Source organism: Pezoporus occidentalis, unplaced genomic scaffold, assembly GCF_034315485.1.
Source record: "Pezoporus occidentalis ecotype Australia unplaced genomic scaffold, CSIRO_AGI_Poc_V1 ctg75, whole genome shotgun sequence".
Lineage (NCBI taxonomy): Eukaryota > Metazoa > Chordata > Aves > Psittaciformes > Psittacidae > Pezoporus > Pezoporus occidentalis.
In genome coordinates this window covers 2,014,228-2,032,755 of record NW_026916104.1, presented here as the reverse complement: position 1 = coordinate 2,032,755, position 18,528 = coordinate 2,014,228, and the positions used below count along the sequence as shown (strand labels likewise).

The 18,528-nt window shown below is 38.2% G+C and overlaps 1 protein-coding gene across 6 annotated transcripts in view; it reads left to right on the top strand.

Moving 5' to 3' along the window:
- Window positions 1–18,528, top strand: part of TBC1D5 (TBC1 domain family member 5) — a 257,561-nt gene that overhangs the window by 80,548 nt on the left and 158,485 nt on the right. For all 6 annotated transcript variants that reach the window (XM_062602061.1, XM_062602059.1, XM_062602060.1 and 3 more), the window contains one exon: window positions 9,591–9,657. In XM_062602061.1, coding sequence (XP_062458045.1) covers window positions 9,591–9,657 — 67 coding nt within the window. The remainder of the gene's footprint in view (window positions 1–9,590; window positions 9,658–18,528) is intronic.

The following is an 18,528-nucleotide window of genomic DNA, read 5'->3' as shown; positions in this document are numbered from 1 at the left end:
AAACCAAACTATACTTACATATGAGTTAGTATCCCAAACAGAAGGAGTGCATCTATCTGTAAGATAGAAATGTGGTTAAAAATAGGATGTAATTGAAGTAAATTAAAGGACAATAGTAGCCTTCAAACATCTAAAGAGATGGTATGTTTTTCTTACTGTCAGTGTAAATGGTCCCTGGAGACCACCTTTTTAGAGTGATTGTGCGTGCCTAAGATTAAGCAAAGCTGCATGACCAGTGCTATCTCAGGAGGATGCTGAGTCATTAACTCATGTTTATTGCCTCTTGCCATCTTTAGATTATTGCAATTTATAGCTCAAAGGCCTTTTAGGCTGTTTATAAGTTAAAATTAGCTAAATTCTTCTGGATGCAAGTGATAAGTCACTCAGCATTTGTGTATCACGGGATGTAAGTTCCTAGTGATGATGCCAGGCGGCTGCTAAGATTTTTTTTGTTCCTGTGCAAAGTCTAATTGTGCTATTTGTCTGTAGTTATACTGGGTTACTCTATCCTCTGTTTTGCTAATTTTGCTAATTTGCTATTTTGTTAAGTGTGTATGCTCTTAAAGAATTTAGAAGTTAGAGATGATATTATTTATTAGGTATACAGCTTCCACTTCAATCAGACTACATTAAAATGTTTGTATCTTATCCTGGAGTCTGTTGAGTCACATTGGTGGTGACCTAGGAATTTGTTTAAGTTATACATGGTAAATGATTAGTTGGGTTACATAGCAGGTAAAGGCTATAGTACTGAGCATGTGAACAGAGGTGGATATAATTTATTATGGACCAAAGACAGTGCATTAGGAGAAAAAGTAACTGAAAAAAGAAAGTTAGTAGAATCACAATTTACCTTATTCTGTGGATTTTTTCTTTTGCCAGTCTCATTGCTGCTGGTAACAAATTCAGCCCAGGCTTACTGAACTAAATGCATATTGACTTCAGTGGAAGTCACATTTGCTTATATAAGCTGGTATTGTCTGGTTCCCACTAAACAGGAAGTCAAACTATTTTTCCATGTGTGTATATTTTCTGAATCACTATTAGCATCACAGTTAAATTGGCCTTCCCATCGTGCTCAAAGAGATTATATTAAAATACATCTTGATGTAAATTATTTAAAATTTCGGTACCTTGCAATTGCCTGAGAATTCTTCTCAAGCATTCCTGTGAATTAGTTCAGTGGTATTAGAGTAGAAGTCCTTATTCTATTTTGCTGGTTTTAGTTTAGAGTACAGTGTATAGCTCAGCCTATTTTGCTAAATGCAGAGGCTTCATCGGGAAAAGAAATATAAATTATAAGTCCTTTGAATACACTTACTGTTGAATTAATTTAAAATTGGGCTACATTTGTTAAACACTGATGCTACATTCTAGTTTCAAAATCAGTCATCTAGACCTTTGTATATCTTTTCCCATCCACACTTTTTCACATATACATTTTACATGTGGAAAAGTGCTATGTTAATTTACAGGCTAAACTAATGACAGGGTTGGTGTTTAGATTTGTGAACACTCAGAAGCAGTTTCACGTAAAATGGAAACCTTATTTTTGTGTGTCTTGATTTAAACTGAAGTGCATGGACAAAATTATTTCAAACAGATTTTTACGCAGAGTTTACTTGTATATGCGTATACACATGCAGTTGAGATTTTATATGCAAAGATCATAGTAGATGCCACTTGATTGTCATAAATCAGCGATCCAAAAGACACCAGAATTGACTAGGTTTGAGAAACATACTAGATATTATCTCCAGAAGTTTTTGTTTGTAACTGCAGACCAATGTATCTGCCTATGGTATTGTTTAGCAGCTTTCTGCAGGGCTAAAACAGGCTTTGATTTTGCACCTTGATGTCAATGTTTCTTACCTATTTTCAAATGTGACCAGCTTCCTCTATTGCAAAAGTGTTATGTGTGGGTACTGTTTTGTGGTTTTACAGTTGTGTTCCATTCCTAACTCACAGAAGCTTAAAGGAAAAAAATGTTATCAGTGCTTAATCTTTTTTTCACACAATATTGAAGGGTAAATAAATGAACTATTTCAGCCTATATAAGGCTTTTGTACTTCAAATGGCAAAGTCTCTTAGCACTTCTGCATATATTGATAATTACCATAGTGTATAATTCTTTTATTTCATGGCAAAATAACAGTATTTTAGGGCACAGTGTTGAAACTAAAATGATACAAAAAAAAATCTGTACCAAGCAATGCATGCATTCAAAGTATGCGTCTAATGCTAAATGCATTTGAAGCAATGGATAGAGTCAGGTTTTCACTTAAAAGAATGCTCACCAAAAAGTTGCATCGTATTTATGTCAGAAAACTCAAACAACTTGCTCAGAGTGAAATGTTCTTCAACTTTCCATACTAATAATTATTTAATAAATATCAGAGTGCTGTGCACTTAATTCTTTAGCTGAAGGCATTATTTTCAGTTTCTGTACACTGCTTCGAGCTTTCTCCATTTAATCATTTTAAAAGCTTATTTGGTGTAAATTGAATTTAACACTGTAGTTGCGAGGATGTTATGCAAAAAGTCCAAAAGATTGTCTGTAGTGTAGGGGCTGCTGGTACCAAGGATGGAGCTTCAGAAGGGGAGCAGAGGCTGCATCATCTTAAACTCTGCAGCACCCTCTCTTGACACAATGCAGCAATTCAGTCCTAGGGAATCTGTCAAAATCCAGAACGGAGAAATCCATAGTTCCGCTGCATTTTACTTTTTAAAGGTCTAGTTTATGTAGTAAAAATCTCAATGTGCCGTATGTTTGGGGATTAGTTCTCCTTTTATTTTTATTTTTTTCTTCTCCTACTGCCATTTTGGTCTTTCGGCAGACCCAAATCGGAAAGCTTCAGTCATCTTAGTCTTTTTGTATTTTTTTCCCTTTGCTGCAGAGATCCTGAAGACTTTCCAAACTGCATATTTGGTGCTGTAGTAATACAAATTGTCTGCTATTTTGTAAACCTTTCAATTGTCAGACTGTTCTCTTTCAAAATAATAGAGGAGCCTGGAATCGCCCATGCTAAAATTAAGAATTTATAACTGTATGGAACAGATGTTTTCATAAACATTTGCTATAATTAATTTCAACTAGGGGATTGAAGGAACAAAGCAGTTTTTCCCTCTTCAAAACTTTATTGCCTTTTCCCCATACAGCAAACTCAGAAATCTTTGCTTTAATATTGTTAATGAAACAAATTTAGTCTTCTGTTTGGTTTTCATTGTGAAAAAGGAAAGCTTAATTTGAACAAGATACCAGCCTTTAAAACAGTGGGCAAATACTCTGAATTTCAAACATCGCATCTAAAGGATTAATGCAGAATGTAAGTCTTTAGGTGCTCAGTTCTGAGACCAGAACTCTGTGGTGTCAATTGTCAGAGATTCCTACGTATGAGGATAAATTTTATCCAGATTAGTTCGAAGAATATGAATCTGTAGAGTAAACAGTATGAAGGAATTTTATGTTTGAAGAGTTGTGAAGCTCGGTGTTACAAAAAGCAAAGGAGTCTCGTGGCATTATATATAGTTTTAATGCATAGTAAAATGCTTATTGTATGTTGATTACCACTTTATACTCACAATAAAGGTCTGCAATCTGTTAAGCTTTTTTTTTTTTCTGTTTGCATTGTACGAGGAACACATTTTGACTAAAATCATTCTTCCATATTTGTATTGTCACTAGTTTTTGGGGGATATTATTTGGAATTTATATAGTTTAGGACCAGAATTTTGGTGTTATTGTGAAAAATAAAAAATACCCATGCATTATTGTTCTGGTTTTAGTAGTTCCTGTATATCATAAAAATGTTATTTGAGAAAGAAAAAATGTTTAAAGTTAAAAAAAAAGCATGGCTTAATTGTTTTACACCTGAAAGAACCAGTGCAGCTGCAAGGATTTTTAGAGCAAACTAGAGTTCCTGACTGATCTGTCATCTATAAAGTGTGCAAAGAAAAATAGGTAGCTGTCATTAAAATTACATTTCAGCTTTCAATAACCATTTAATGAGTTGCGTAATTATATAAGTATGGTACCTCAAGTACTTTACTCAATAATTAAAAATAATCTCATCTTTAAAGTGAAAGCGCTATAATTATTATTTGACTTAACCAGGACCACTGTTATGATCTCCAGTGGCACCTCAGATTGTTCAAAGTGGTTTTGAAAGTATAAATTAAAATTGGATAAATCATTAAATTATTAAGCTTTAAATATGCTGAAAATGGATACAGCATAGAATTTGGAAGTCATGTTATAAGAATTGACAGCCTTAGACTGGAAGCATATATTTGTGTTAAAATTTTCCTTGTCTCTAATCATAAAACATTGAATTAATGATCGAGTGTTTTACATCAACCTGAACTTAAATTTTCACAACTCCTAAATAAATACTTCTTTTTTTTTTAACAACATTTAAACCTTTGATTAGAATACAAAAAAATATATTAAGCAGAGTGCAAACTCGTCAGCAGAGAGATCTATCCTATATTTTGACACTTGTAAGCAGGGTGAATCACAGTTTGATTTCCTAAGTGGGATCGCTTTTATCACCAATTCCTAAACCGCCAGCCATAAAACCCTTTCATAGCTGACACGAGATTGGTAGGTTGGTTAGCGCTATATAAATATACATGTGTGTCCACACACACAGACATGTGTGTGTATACATACATACAGAAATATGTATATACCTAAAGACATCTCTTTAGTATCAAAACATAGTTTTGAAATAATAAATATAGTTCAAGTATTTTTAAAAGTAGGAGTAGATCCATAGAGTAAGGAGATATCACTCAAGCTTCTTGTCTTCATAGACTTTCAGCTGGTTCTAGTAGCATCCCTCCCCCTTTATAAGATATCCTGTGCTGAATTTTTGCATCTCACAGAAAAAAGAGAAACGTCTGATCCCTACATTGTTCTTCACGTACTTTTTTACTCTTGTTGAGCACGTGCTTAAGCTCAGAGTGCTCATTGTGCCTGCTGCATACCCAGAGCGTCTTCCCACCCTTGAGCTAGGGCTCTGAAATGCTATCAAGCTGCTTCTTACTTCCGGAAGTGGAAACTGCACTGCACCTTGAAAAGAGAAGATAGCACACTATCAGCATATTATACTGTTAAAAATTAAAATAGGAAAATAGTGTGCATATTTAAATTAGGCTTCTCTGTGATACAGTTTCTACACATGGTTTTTAGATAATCTTCAGAAAGTATATTTGGCATCCTCCTTATTCTGGGTTCATCTATTTTATGGTACATCTATAATCTCAAACGTGTTCTTACAAGAAAACAGTTACTGCTAGTGACAAGCCTGTATATTCTGGGTGAATCTGGTACCCTAACACATGTACAATTTACAAGTCCTTCTTCTTGCATCTCAGAAATCTAAAGAAGCCAACATTTGAAATGTTCTTTTTTGACTCGTTAGTAAAAGCATCAATTTTGAGTTATGAACATTCTCTTGAAACAGCCTCCAGCTATGTCCAGTAGTATTAGGTCCCAGCTACCCAAGTCCTAGCTCCTTTTAGCCCTTGGTTTCCATGCACAAGAGCAGCCTCTATTAAAATAGGGCAACAGAACTGAATTCTCTTCAGAGAAAGAGTTCATTCCCAGAATAGGGAGTTTCTCCAGTTAAAGAAGCATCAAGAAAAGATATCCAGATGATTTTCAGTCCCTTTGGAAGAATATGGCCTTATTTTATTATTGTATTAAAACCAGTGACTGCTTTACTGCTAAAAGCAGTATATATTTACTTTGATACTGATGCTTTTTATGGTACTGGTTGTTTCCTTTCTCTTTCCTCTGAAAGTGTGATAAGCTTTATTTACTCTTCCCCTCCTAGCTTTTGCATTTGAAGTTTGGAAACCTTTTCAGGAATGTGGGGCAGGGTTTGCAGAGCATCCTCTGTTTCTTCAACAGAGCCCTTCTTCTCATTTTGAGTCTTGGAAAGGATCTAAAAATCAGGCTAATACAGAATCAATTAGGATTTTTAAAGGAGACAACAAACTCTGTTACCAGCATAATGAATCATATATTCATAACTGTTCAGTATACATCCTTATTTTACCAGAAAGTTGGGTCACTTGCCTGAGGAGGGGCCATGGATTCCCACAGCTTATTCTCATTAGTTGGTGAAGCACCTGTCCTGTTTGTTCTCAGTATTGCTGACAATGAAAACTTACCAGGATTTACTAGAAAAACATTTGAATAAAGGTGGGTAAAATTCAGGGACTCCTAAATCAGTGAATACTTTGCACTTTGCTTTGTCATTTTTATCATTTTCAGTGAAAGATATCTAAATCATCTTCCAAGATGTCACAATAGACTTACCTGTCTTAAACGGGGTGGAGCAAGAAAACAATGACAGAAATGCCCAGTCTGTTAAGTCCTGGTTTAGAGAGCTGGATGTACCTAGTCCTATCCAGTTTCGGTAGCTGCTGCTAATGATACAATGGAGCAGCAAAAGCGCCTCTCAAAAAGAAGCCACCAACAACAAAAGAGATCAGCAATAACATATAAATATGAGATTTATTTACAATGGGTTTACAATTAAGAATGTTAAAGTATTGTGGTGGTCATTTCAATAAAGGGAATTACTGTCTTCTGAGAGAATGCTTCAGAATAAAGCAAGCTACACATGAAGTAGCTTGTGAAGGACAGCTCAGTGGATGTAGCAGCCCCAGGATCCCTCCGAATTTTCCTTGTGGGATCCTGATGAAAGAACAACCTTTTATCACCAAGATTCTGGTTTCCATTGTAGAGTCCTGTTGACTTAAAGCAGGACAAATGGTTTAGTTGAAAGACAATAACGGCTTTGAATTTTTTGAGATATTCTTAAACCTCATTCTTCGGGAAAAAAAAAAAAATCATGTTGCCATTATTGAAAAGAGTCCCAAAAGATGTTTTTTGGTATATGAACTTAGTATTGTGAATGAGTTTTCTTTCTGAGTCTGGCTAGTGTGGTAGGTGGATGCTTAAGAGTTGTTTAGGTGTAAATAAGGTGCAATAGTGCATTCAGGACCTATTTTCATGTGCTGTATTTTTTTCAATTTTCTATTGCCCGGTATCACTGCACCTAGCCATATGGCTTTAAAAGAGACGGAACGTAGCTCAGTCATGTCACGGAGTGCTCAGGATCACATGTGGAGATGGGCAATATATGAAAAAGCATATTACTTAAAATTGTCCCAGTATGGGAGACTGTTTTTCAAGATACAAGGGACAGATGGTTATTAATAATGGGAGGGTTTCCTGGATGAAATATCTGGTGTTATTAATTTAGTTAAAGTTAGTAAACAAAAGGCAGAACAGTTAAGTAGGATTTCCATTTTCAAAATAAATTGAGAGCTAATAAGTGAAATCAACTGGATGGAGTGATTTTAGGCTCAAATGTAATAGAGGTTTGGAATATATTTTAGACAATTGTGCAAAAGTTAATAAAAAAATGCATTCCAAATTAGATGAGAAAAAAACACTTGGAAGGACAGTTCTGTCAAAGGGAGTGATTAAGTATTTTTAAAGAATGCCTGAAGTAAGCAAAGATCTTGAAAGAAACAAAACCAGCTTGATCTGCAAAGAAGGCTACCTCCTGGATGTCAGAAAGTGTGGGGTTATAGTGACAGTTAACAGAAGTGAAGTTGAATTAGATCATTAACAAGAAAATATTACTTGACTTTGTAAAGAAGCTTTGAGGGGAAGAAAACTAAAACTATAGTGCAGTGCGAATGGGCAAATGATATTAAATATAATTCAGGTGTGGTCTCAACCAGAAAAGTGTTAGTTTTCAGTAAAAATAAAATATTAGGCAAGGGTCCGAAAATAAAAAAGAATAAAAAATGAAAGGGTGTTGGGTATATATGATAAATTAGCACATACAATAAAGAGTAAAGAATGTGACTTGCAGAGTAAATGTCTTTCAAGAACACTGAAAAATACTGCTGCATGGAACAATTTTTCAGTCTTAGTTCATGTCTGATAGCATGTATGTGAAGGAGGAAAAATGTAGTACCTTTAATTAGATTAAGAGAAAAAAAGTGTTGCAAAGCAGTTATATCAGTTGGCTGTTGTCTGTGCAGGGCTTTAGAAGAGGAAGAAAAAAGCAAATAGTGTAACTTTGGTGCAGGGCTTTTGTTAAACAGGAGACTGTGCCTAGCTAAGCTGCTAGCCTTTGTAAATATACATTAAGGAAATATGTTAAGTCTGTCTGGACCTAAGTAAACCATCTGATGTAGTGCCACAGGAGATGTTATGAAATAGAAAGGATGGGGATTAGTGAAGTATAATAATTATAAGTTGAATTGAGAAATGCAGATTTTAATGAAAGAATTTTTTTAAGTGGAGTTTGTGGTGGATCTGATCTTACGCAATACTTTCATTTGTTGTCTTGCCACAAAGTGAGAAACTTCAGTAATAGTTTCTAAGAAGAAAAAATATTAGAATATCAGATACCACATATTACTACATAGAGAATATGCAGTATCCAGTGCAAGGAGACTCAGTTCAAATAGGATAGGTCATTTCTGAGGAAAAGAGCAACAACATGAAATAGTATGAAATGCAGTATTGTACTAGCAAGGTTTGCTACTGTAAACTGCAGACTTCTTTCGTAAATAAAAACGGAGAGTAAAAACGTAGGAGTGTTGGTGAATGATGGCTGTGAAACTGCAAGCTGATGTGACATGACTATAGACTGTATCAAGCAAGATTTTTTTGATAGTGAAGAAAACCACTGTCCAAAGAATAAACTGGTTAAACTTTAAGTATGCTGTCTACAGCTCCTGTCCCTTCTTTTTCATGTGTAAGGAGGACTGATTTAAACAAAACAGGGAATAATGAGCCTCATTTCAGGAAAAGACTGTGAAAGAACTTGATTTCAGTAAGCAGAACAGAGGGCACAAGGATGCGCAATGCTGTCTGTAAATGAATTATGGAAATACACAAGGGCATAGAAGAATTACCAAGCTAAATGACAGGTTGGGCAAGAATAAATAAAAGAGGATGTGGATAAATTTCATTTAAAAAATAGATTATTGTTCCTGACTTTTGACAGTCCTTCAATAGTAGTTACTATAGAGAGGAAGGTTTCCTTGTAATCCTCAGTTTCTATGAACGTCGCTGATCTATGTATAAACAGCCCACAGGATGTAAAACAAGATGTTTTGCAGACGTGTTAAGTAGCTTCAGAGAAGCTTTAAACTTGTACTAGGACAAAAAGTGCCTGATACCATACAGTCACAAAATAAATTAACTTTTACATTCTTTGGCTTAAAAATCAAACTCATCTGTTTGTGTGCTATGCATCTCTAACCTTATACTAGTAAAACTGTGTTTAGTTAGGTCCTCAAACCAAAACTTCAAGTGAAATTAAATCTCAGATTTTCAGAACATTTAAACTCCAAATTGAACATGAAGGCTTATTGTCTCTCTTGCCAGCTGTAAGAATTTGAAGATGTAAAGTTGAGACTTACCTATGTAAGCTTTGTTGTAAACTAAAATTGCAATATATGGTAAAATCAATTGTGATTCTCATCAATATTGTGTTATTTATTATCAGGGTTTGTCTCGTAACAAAAGTGTTTTATATTTGTATTAGGAGGATCAAATGAAAACGGAAGCACACACCACACTTCAGATTCTGATGGAACATTTATTTCTTACAGGTTGGTAATTTTTATATTTTCTAATTTTTAAAAGTTTTGAATATAATAAGCAGCATAATATATTAAAAGCAAAAGAACAGATCCATATATTTTAAGAGTATTGTACACACTAAATTGCAACAGTCAGGAGACTAAAAGATGTGAAGGATTTCATTAAGTAATGATTTGAAAAGTTTTTGCATTATTAATTTTTGAGAAAGCTGTTCAAAATACTTACCTAATGAAAGTATACTGTGTTTATAAGCCTAAATAATTTTATGGGATTTTTTTTTTCCCTCCAAGGTATGGAATAAAGTAGAAATTCTCCCCTAAACTCATAGCAGCTAAGCTAAACACTGAAATACTTAACTCACCAGGGATCACCTTTCTGATCGTCTCCAAAGTAACTGGATCTATGACTCTGTTCCAGGTCAGAAAACAGAGTCAGGATTTCTTAAATTTTAGGTTTTCTGACAGGAAAATAGTTTTTCAGTTCTGTTGGTCGTAAACACCAGTTAAAAACCATGAGGCTGAGTAACTTTCTGCAGCACTGTCACTGAACTTGAGTCTTGCTTGGGTACATACCAGAGGGGATCTTGCAGTTGAAAGCACAGAAGAGTAATCAGCAGATGTGTAGTTCTTTCAGCCAGCAAAATGCTTCCTCTGCTACAGATGCTAAAACCCGTGTCCTTGTGACTGGTAATTTAATAGTGAGATTTGTGCTAACCAGAACGACTGCATCTGATTTTGATGCTTAAGTATGGCAAAATGAAACAAGTTTACCACATGATTATTTTGAATTCATTTAGAAAACAATAATGGATGGCATCTTTTTAATTTTTTTGCTTGTAGTCTACTGGAGTCTGTACTTCAAAGAGGTGTAGGCAGGCAGGAGAAACCTGCCTGTTTGCCTTGCCCTGGGAATATTGCACCATCTTGCAGGCAGTGAGCTGTGCTGGGCTCGAGGAGCCTGTTGTAGGCTGGTGACTGAAAGGCTGCTGAGAAGATCAGGGAAAACACGGCCTGGTCTTGAGGATGCTGAAAAGAAAGACTTTTTGTAAGGACCTGGAGGGAACAGCAAAGAGTTTGTTGCGATTCAAGCACTCAGAGGAAGCTTCTGGACTGAGAGCAAGGTTGGAAAAAAAGGTGTACCTGCAGGGACTCAGTGGGACAGCGGAGGTTTGATTTACAAATCTTTCCTATTTTCTGTATCCTAGTAAGTCTGCTCCAATGAAACCTACTTTGTGATGATATAAAACCCTTCAAGGGTACTTAGCATGTTCATTTTGAGAAAAATATGTTAGCAAATCCATTCCAGGTTCCTGCCTGACTCTATTTCTTCTCATATTTGTTTTCTCTATGCATGCGACATACTATCTACGTTAAAAGAAGGGCTCAAAAATACCACCCAGAGTAACCTCTGTGGTTTTTAGGTGAGAAGTGTATGTAGATACAGAGACCATGAAGCAGTCTCTGAAAAACATGCAAGAAAGAATTTTGCCAGATCAGCAGAAGAAAGGAGTTGAGAGTTCTCTCTGCCATAAATTCCAGGACATTTATTCTTGAAAGTCATCAATGCTTGAAAGAGAAGCAGCCAGCTCCAGATAGGCTCTGGTTCCATGATTGTGTAAGCTGTGGTACTGGGGTCCAACTCTTTCTTCCTATCCCTTCTCTACTTTGCAGTAGCACTCTCAGTGAGCCAGTACAGGGAGCTAACCTAGGCAAACCTATTCATTCTTTATAGGGAGAGTTGAGAGTCTGTGGGTGAGAATTCAGGGGCAGGCTGGCAGGGGCGATACTGTTGTGGGTGTCTGTTACAGACCACCGGATCAGGGTGAGGAAGTTGACGAGGCCTTCTACAGGCAGCTGAGAGCGGCCTCACAGTCACAGGCCGTGGTCGTCGTGGGGATTTTAACTTCCCTGATGTTTGCTGGAAGGACCACTCGGCAACCCAGCCGCAGTCCAGGAGGTTCCTCCAGTGTATGGATGATAACTTCCTCCTGCAAATGGTGGATGAGCCGACCAGGAGAGGAGCGCTGCTGGATCTCATCCTCACTAACAAGGAGGATCTGGTTGAAGCAGTAAGGGTTGAGGGCTGCCTTGGTTGCAGCGACCACGAGATGGTGGAGTTCAGGATCTTGTGTGGTAGGACCAGTAGAATAGCAAGTAGAATTGCAACCCTGGACTTTAGCAGGGCAAACTTTGGCCTTTTCAAGCAATTGCTAGGGGAAATCCCATGGGCAAGGCTGTTTGAAGGTAAAGGGGCCCAAGATAGTTGGTTAGTATTCAAGGATTACTTTTTCCGAGCTCAAGATCAGAGCATCCCGACACGTAGGAAGTCAAGGAAGAGGGCCAGGAGACCTGCGTGGCTAAATAGGGAATTGCTGGGTATGCTCAAGTGGAAGAGGAGAGTTTACAGGTCATGGAAGGAGGGGCTGGCCACTTGGGAGGAATATAAGGCTGCTGCTAGAGGATGTAGGAAGGCAGCTAGGATGACTAAGGCCTCCTTAGAATTAAACCTGGCGAGAAGGGTCAAGGACAGCAAAACGAGCTTTTTCAAATACATGGCAGACAAAACTAACACCAGAGGCAATGTAGGCCCACTGATGAACGGGATGGGTGCCCTGGTGACAGAAGATACAGAGATGGCAGAGTTACTGAATGCCTTCTTTGTCTCTGTCTACTCTGCTGCAGGCAGTCCTGAAGAGCCCTGTACCCCTGAGACCATAGATGAAGTCAGGTCAATGGAACGGTTTGCCTTAGTCAATGAGGAATGGGTTAGAGACCAGTTGAGCAATCTGGACATCCATAAATCCATGGGTCCAGATGGGATGCACCCGCGGGTGCTGAGGGAAGTGGCAGAACTCATTGCTAGACCACTCTCCATCATCTTTACCAAGTCTTGGGAAACGGGAGAAGTGCCTGAGGACTGGAGGAAAGCAAATGTCACTCTGGTCTTCAAAAAGGGCAAGAAGGAAGACCCGGGTAACTATAGACCGGTCAGCCTCACCTCCATCCCTGGGAAAGTGATGGAACACCTTATCCTTGGTGCCATCTTAAGGCATATCAAGGATAAGAGGGTTATGAGGGGCAGTCAACATGGCTTCACCAAGGGGAAATCATGCTTGACCAATCTCTTAGCCTTTTATGAGGAAATAACACGGATGTGGTCTACCTTGACTTCAGCAAAGCATTTGACACAGTCTCCCACAGCATCCTCACAGCTAAATTGAGGAAGTGTGGTCTGGATGATCAGGTAGTGAGGTGGACTGTGAACTGGCTGAAGGAGAGAAGCCAGAGAGTTGTAGTCTATGGGGCTGAGTCTAGTTGGAGGCCTGTAACTAGTGGAGTGCCTCAAGGGTCAGTACTGGGACCGGTATTATTTAATATATTCACCAACGATTTAGATGAGGGAATTGAGTGTACTATCAGCAAGTTTGCTGATGACACTAAGCTGGGAGGAGTGGCTGACACGCCAGAAGGCTGTGCTGCCATCCAGTGAGACCTGGACAGGCTGGAGAGTTGGGCAGGGAATAACTTGATGAAATATAACAAGGGAAAGTGTAGAGTCCTGCATCTGGGCAGGAACAACCCCAGGTTCCAGTATAGGTTGGGAAACAACCTGTTAGAGAGCAGTGTAGGGGAGAGGGACCTGGGGGTCCTAGTGGACGACAGGATGACCATGAGCCAACACTGTGCCCTTGTGGCCAAGAAGGCCAATGGCATCCTGGGGTGTATTAGAAGGGGGGTGGTTAGTAGGTCGAGAGAGGTCCTCCTTCCCCTCTACTCTGCCCTGGTGAGACCCCATCTGGAATATTGTGTCCAGTTCTGGGCCCCTCAGTTCAAGAAGGACAGGGACCTGCTGGAGAGAGTCCAGCGCAGGACAACTAAGATGGTTAAGGGAGTGGAGCATCTCCCTTATGAGGAAAGACTGAGGGAGCTGGGTCTCTATAGTTTAGAGAAGAGGAGACTGAGGGGTGACCTTATTAGTGTCTATAAATATAGAAAGGGGGAGTGTCACAAGGATGGAGCCAGGCTCTACTCAGTGGCAAACAATGACAGGACAAGGGGTAATGGGTACAAACTGGAACACAAGAGGTTCCACTTAAACTTGAGAGGAAACTTCTTCTCAGTGAGGGTGACGGAACACTGGAACAGGCTGCCCAGGGAGGTTGTGGAGTCTCCTTCCCTGGAGACATTCAAAACCCGCCTGGACAATTCCTGTGTAACCTTATCTAGGTGTTCCTGCTCCGGCAGGGGGATTGGACTAGATGATCTTTTAAGGTCCCTTCCAATCTCTAGCATACTGTGTACTGTGTTTCTGATGACTTGGCTCACAGTGTTCACCTGACAGAGGTTCAGATGGGTATCGGTGCCAGTGCAAGGACAGTAGTTAGAATGGACAACTAAAAGTAAGTGGAAGGACAGAGCATGGTTCCATTTACTTAAGGCAGCCTAAACTGTAGTGAATCCTCAGCCATCTTTAATGCTCCACAAATAAGTGAAGGCTAAAGCCAGTCTCTTGTCTCCATATTCCTTAGTCCAAAGTGGATGTAATAAATACGACTTTGGCTACGTTGCTATGACTTCACCAGAATAATAATCGTATTCTCTCAGCGAGGATTACAGCTCAACTTACAAAACTGAAGTTAATTAGTATTTTAAAAGTGGTCCCATATATCTCTGCCAGAGTATTATCGTTATAACTCGAGGCAAGATGGTAAGGCAAGATAGTGCAGTATATATATGTGGGGAGTGAGGTATATTTATGCACATATATATATATATAAAAGAAATCTCTGACTTCCAGTAGTTGGCAAGCTACCACTGTTATTAAGTAGCATTACAGTGTTTAAGGTGTAAAATGAGTATTTTCTGCTCAGTAACAAGTAACTCCCATCATATAATGAGACTGGTTGTAAATTTGCTGGTTGGGTTGAATATTCTGTTGATAGGTATAGTTCTGGGCTGCATGTTAAGTAAAAATGAGAAGCTAATACCTTATGAAAGACGCAAAGTGAATCTTAAACTGCCTTGAAAGGTAACAATGGTAAATGGTTGTTATTTCTTTAAGGACTCATTAGAGATTTGGACTTATTTTAGTATACTGTCAATGAATATCGTTATAGTAAGTTAGTAATATGGTAAAAGTGATGATAGTGTTGTTTACCCAGTGTGTTTCAGTCTTTCGTTTTTAAAAAATACTGGCTAGTGAATTTTCACCCTAGAAGAGGCAAAGGCATCTTTGGATCATGGTAGATGTCATGCCTGCAGAAGGCTAATATATACAAAACGATACTGAAAATTTTTACAGAAACAAAAGACATTTTATGCTTTATCAGGAGCGGTCTCTCTACAATTCATTTAGAAGAGACAGCTCCAAATGTCTAAAAATATTTGAATGTGAATATGTTTTGCTATTAAAGTGCTCTTTAGAGCATATTGTTTTAATAACAATAAAAAAAATGGGGGGAAGGGTTGTACTTGATTCCAACACTTTCTGTTTTAAAGGACAATTTTAAACTCTCCAATACAAGCTTCTGAGTGTGTTTGTGTTTATTAATAAAGGATGTCAGATCATTGTTCTCTCATATATTTATGATGCTCAGAACTATTTGTACAGTTTTATTTTTAATATGATGGTGTCACCTTAGAATTTGTGATTCTTGCTTGTGTTGATCAAGGCAGAGATTTAATGCTGATTATGTTCAGTGAGTGAGCATTTCCCTTTAGGTCATAAAGTTTGTAAGTAATGTAAGTGAAAAGCATGCGTGACTGGCACATATGTCTAAGTACGAGTCTGCAAATGCGTCCTGTGAGGTCATGGAGAATTTTCTAGTTGGTCATCAGGCTCTGATTGAAGTATCCTTTGTGTACTAGGTAAGAAGATTTCCTAATAAGAAATTAATGAAAATTGTTTCCTAGAACCATGTCATCAAAAGTAGAAGCTCACTATTAGAAAAATTTGAATGAGAATTTAGAGGAACTTTAAAGTATGAGAAACATGAGAAAAGTATTTCAGCTCCACTCTAGTGTGTTATTTTACTGCTTTAGTTAAAGCCTTTTCTGGATGTGCACGTTGTCCAGACTTCACCAGAAGGAAAAGAAAACTAAGTGTGGGTCTCTAGTTTCAGTATCTGCAGTGCAGTGCCACTGGAAGATAGAAATACTGTCTTTCTCCTGCCTTCCCAAGGGCAGCTGACCTTCTCCTCGCCAAAGAGGTGAACCCCTTGCCAGCACATATGACTACAGACTATTACATTAATCTGTTTAGCCTCAGTACCAGCTGCTTGCATGTTTTTAATTATCTTATTAGATGGTATAACAGTGACCTATGAAATAAAATGAAGGTGAGTATTTTTTAACTTTATTTTACAGGCTATTTTTCTAAATATATTTTAATGACCTAATTATGACTTTTAGGGAGAGCCATTGATGCAGATATTCAATTTGGCTGATAGAATCTAACATCTCAAGGACACTTATTTTCTTCCAAGGTGGATTCATACATTAATAATGCTTCTAATAAATATATAGCCTAAAAAAAGATCACTTTTCATACTTGTATTGTTAACTTACTTTATGATTTAGAAACCTATGACTACTATGCTGGATAATTTCTTGATACTTCTCTGCACTTTGTATGTAAGTTTAATTTCTACTCTGCTTATCAAGATAAAGTTCCTTCCCTTGTGGATCAAACTCCACTGACAAGTGATGATTGCTCAAAGTTGTGGGTTATATAAACAATGTATATTCCTCCTCCTGCTAATATTTCAAATAGGCAGAAGATCTAATATAAGAAAGACTTTCATTTTCTGTTTTTGCCCCTGACTTCTTATAGAATCGACTTACCAGATGTTTTCTTTCTTACTGCAAAAAGGCAATGTGGTCCTGCTGGCTGAGGCATGTTTCTTGTGTGCCAGCCAACAACCTCAGGACTGATACCGAGCATGCAGAAGAAAGACGGCAAGGGATGCAAGCTGTTCCTCACTGTTCCTATCCCCTTCCAAAAGTGGGTAGTGAAACTAGTCTGATTCTTCTTTGACCTGTGGCTTTTCTTGGCAGCTAAGCCTCTGTCCTCATATGTTAAATGTAGTGTGAAGATATCAGCAATTTATATACCTTCACCTTGTGGAAAAATCTGTTGCAAAGCAGCCCTTTTCCAAGCTTATTTAGTCTTCTTCATACACAGGTGATGTTTCTTTATTTTTAAGCCACCCCTGTGCAGTTATATCCTATTGTTTTTAACTTTGGCCACTCTGTGTCCACACATAACCAAGAGCTGTAAAGAACAAGCTTATTTCTATTGGGTTTTTCAAATATTTTGGGATACAAAAATTTGGGAATAGAAGGCAAAACAGTGAAGTGGCACTGCATCTCCACTCTGTAAGGAGGATTCTCAGCACTTGCATCCTCCTCTCTTTCCCCAAGGAAGTAGTAAAACTGTCATCCATATTTGTTTTGTCTTACCTAGAACCATTTTCTAGATGCCATTGTGGTTCATGCCATTTATGTGCAAAGAGGCCTCTTTGCACCAAAAGGAAGTTCTGCTTGACCAACTTGATAGCCTTGTGTGACTGGCCTGGTAGATAATGGGAGAGCAGTGTATGTTTTCTTCCTGGACTTAAGGAAGACCTTTGACACTGTCAGACATAAGATCTTCAAAGACAAGCTGTTGATAAATGAGCTGGATAAGCACAGTGCAGGTGGGCTGAAAACTCTCTCAGAGGGATCAGTGGCATAAAGTCTAGGCAGCTGGTAACAAGTAGTGTACCCCAAGTGTCAGTGCTAGGTCCAGTCATGTTTAACATCTTCGTTAATGATTTTGGTGATGGGCAGCGTACTCTCAGCACAATTGCAGGTGACATGAAACTGAGAGAGGTGGTTTTATACCCAAGATGGTTGTGCTGCCATCCAGAGAAGCCTTGGCAGGCTGGAGAAGTGGGCTGACAGAAAGTACATCAAATTTAACATGGAGTACTGACAAGTCCTGCAAATGGGGAGGAAGAACCCAAGGCACCAATGTATGCTGAGGGGTTGAAAATACCATGGCAGAAAAGGACCTGGGGCTCCTGATGAACTTCAGGTTGAACATGAGCCAACAATGCGCTCTTGCAGCAAAGGCAGCTTGAAGGTTTTCCTTTTTCATAAGCACTGTTAGTCCCTTAGTAAACTTGATGTGAAAGAAAGTAATCCAGTGGAACTGGGTTTTCATTTTGGCCCCAAAACCTTTCACCATTCTTCCTTCTAACACAAAATCTGGCACTAATAAATTTGAAATACTTATTAGAAGTTCTTAAGGTCTGTAGGTCTAAGTAATGCAGTGAAATTCATCAGTGTCTATAACTCAGAACCCGCATCGTCTTTGCAGCAACATGGTTTAACACTGACAGGTGAATGGCGTTAGATTTTTCTTGATGCTAAAGTATACTTTTTGAGATCTTGATCATGCTGGTGTAAGCTTCTAGTCCATGAGATGTGCAGTGACATAAAAGCAAGAACATCTGCCACAGAACTGGGAGTGAGCTGTTGGTTGAGTTTAGCAACAAAAGAACCTGGAGAAGAGCAGTTCTTTCCTACATAGTAGCTCAGTGCCCCCACTAGCTCAGTGGGAATTTAAATGGAAGAGTTGTGTGCCACACCTTTGTAACAGAATTTCTGAAGATTAAACCAGAGAGCTTGATTTTGCTATACTCTGCTCAGAATGCATCTGATGAGTGATTTCATTTTGATTATTAAAAAAAACCAAACCACCACCACTACCTAGAACTGTACGTAAAACTTGAATGCAAGATGGCACATTTGAGGAATTAGTTTTTAATACAAAGATGCTCGAAGACAAAAGGTCTCTAATAAGCCTTTTGTCTTACACATTATAAACATAATGTA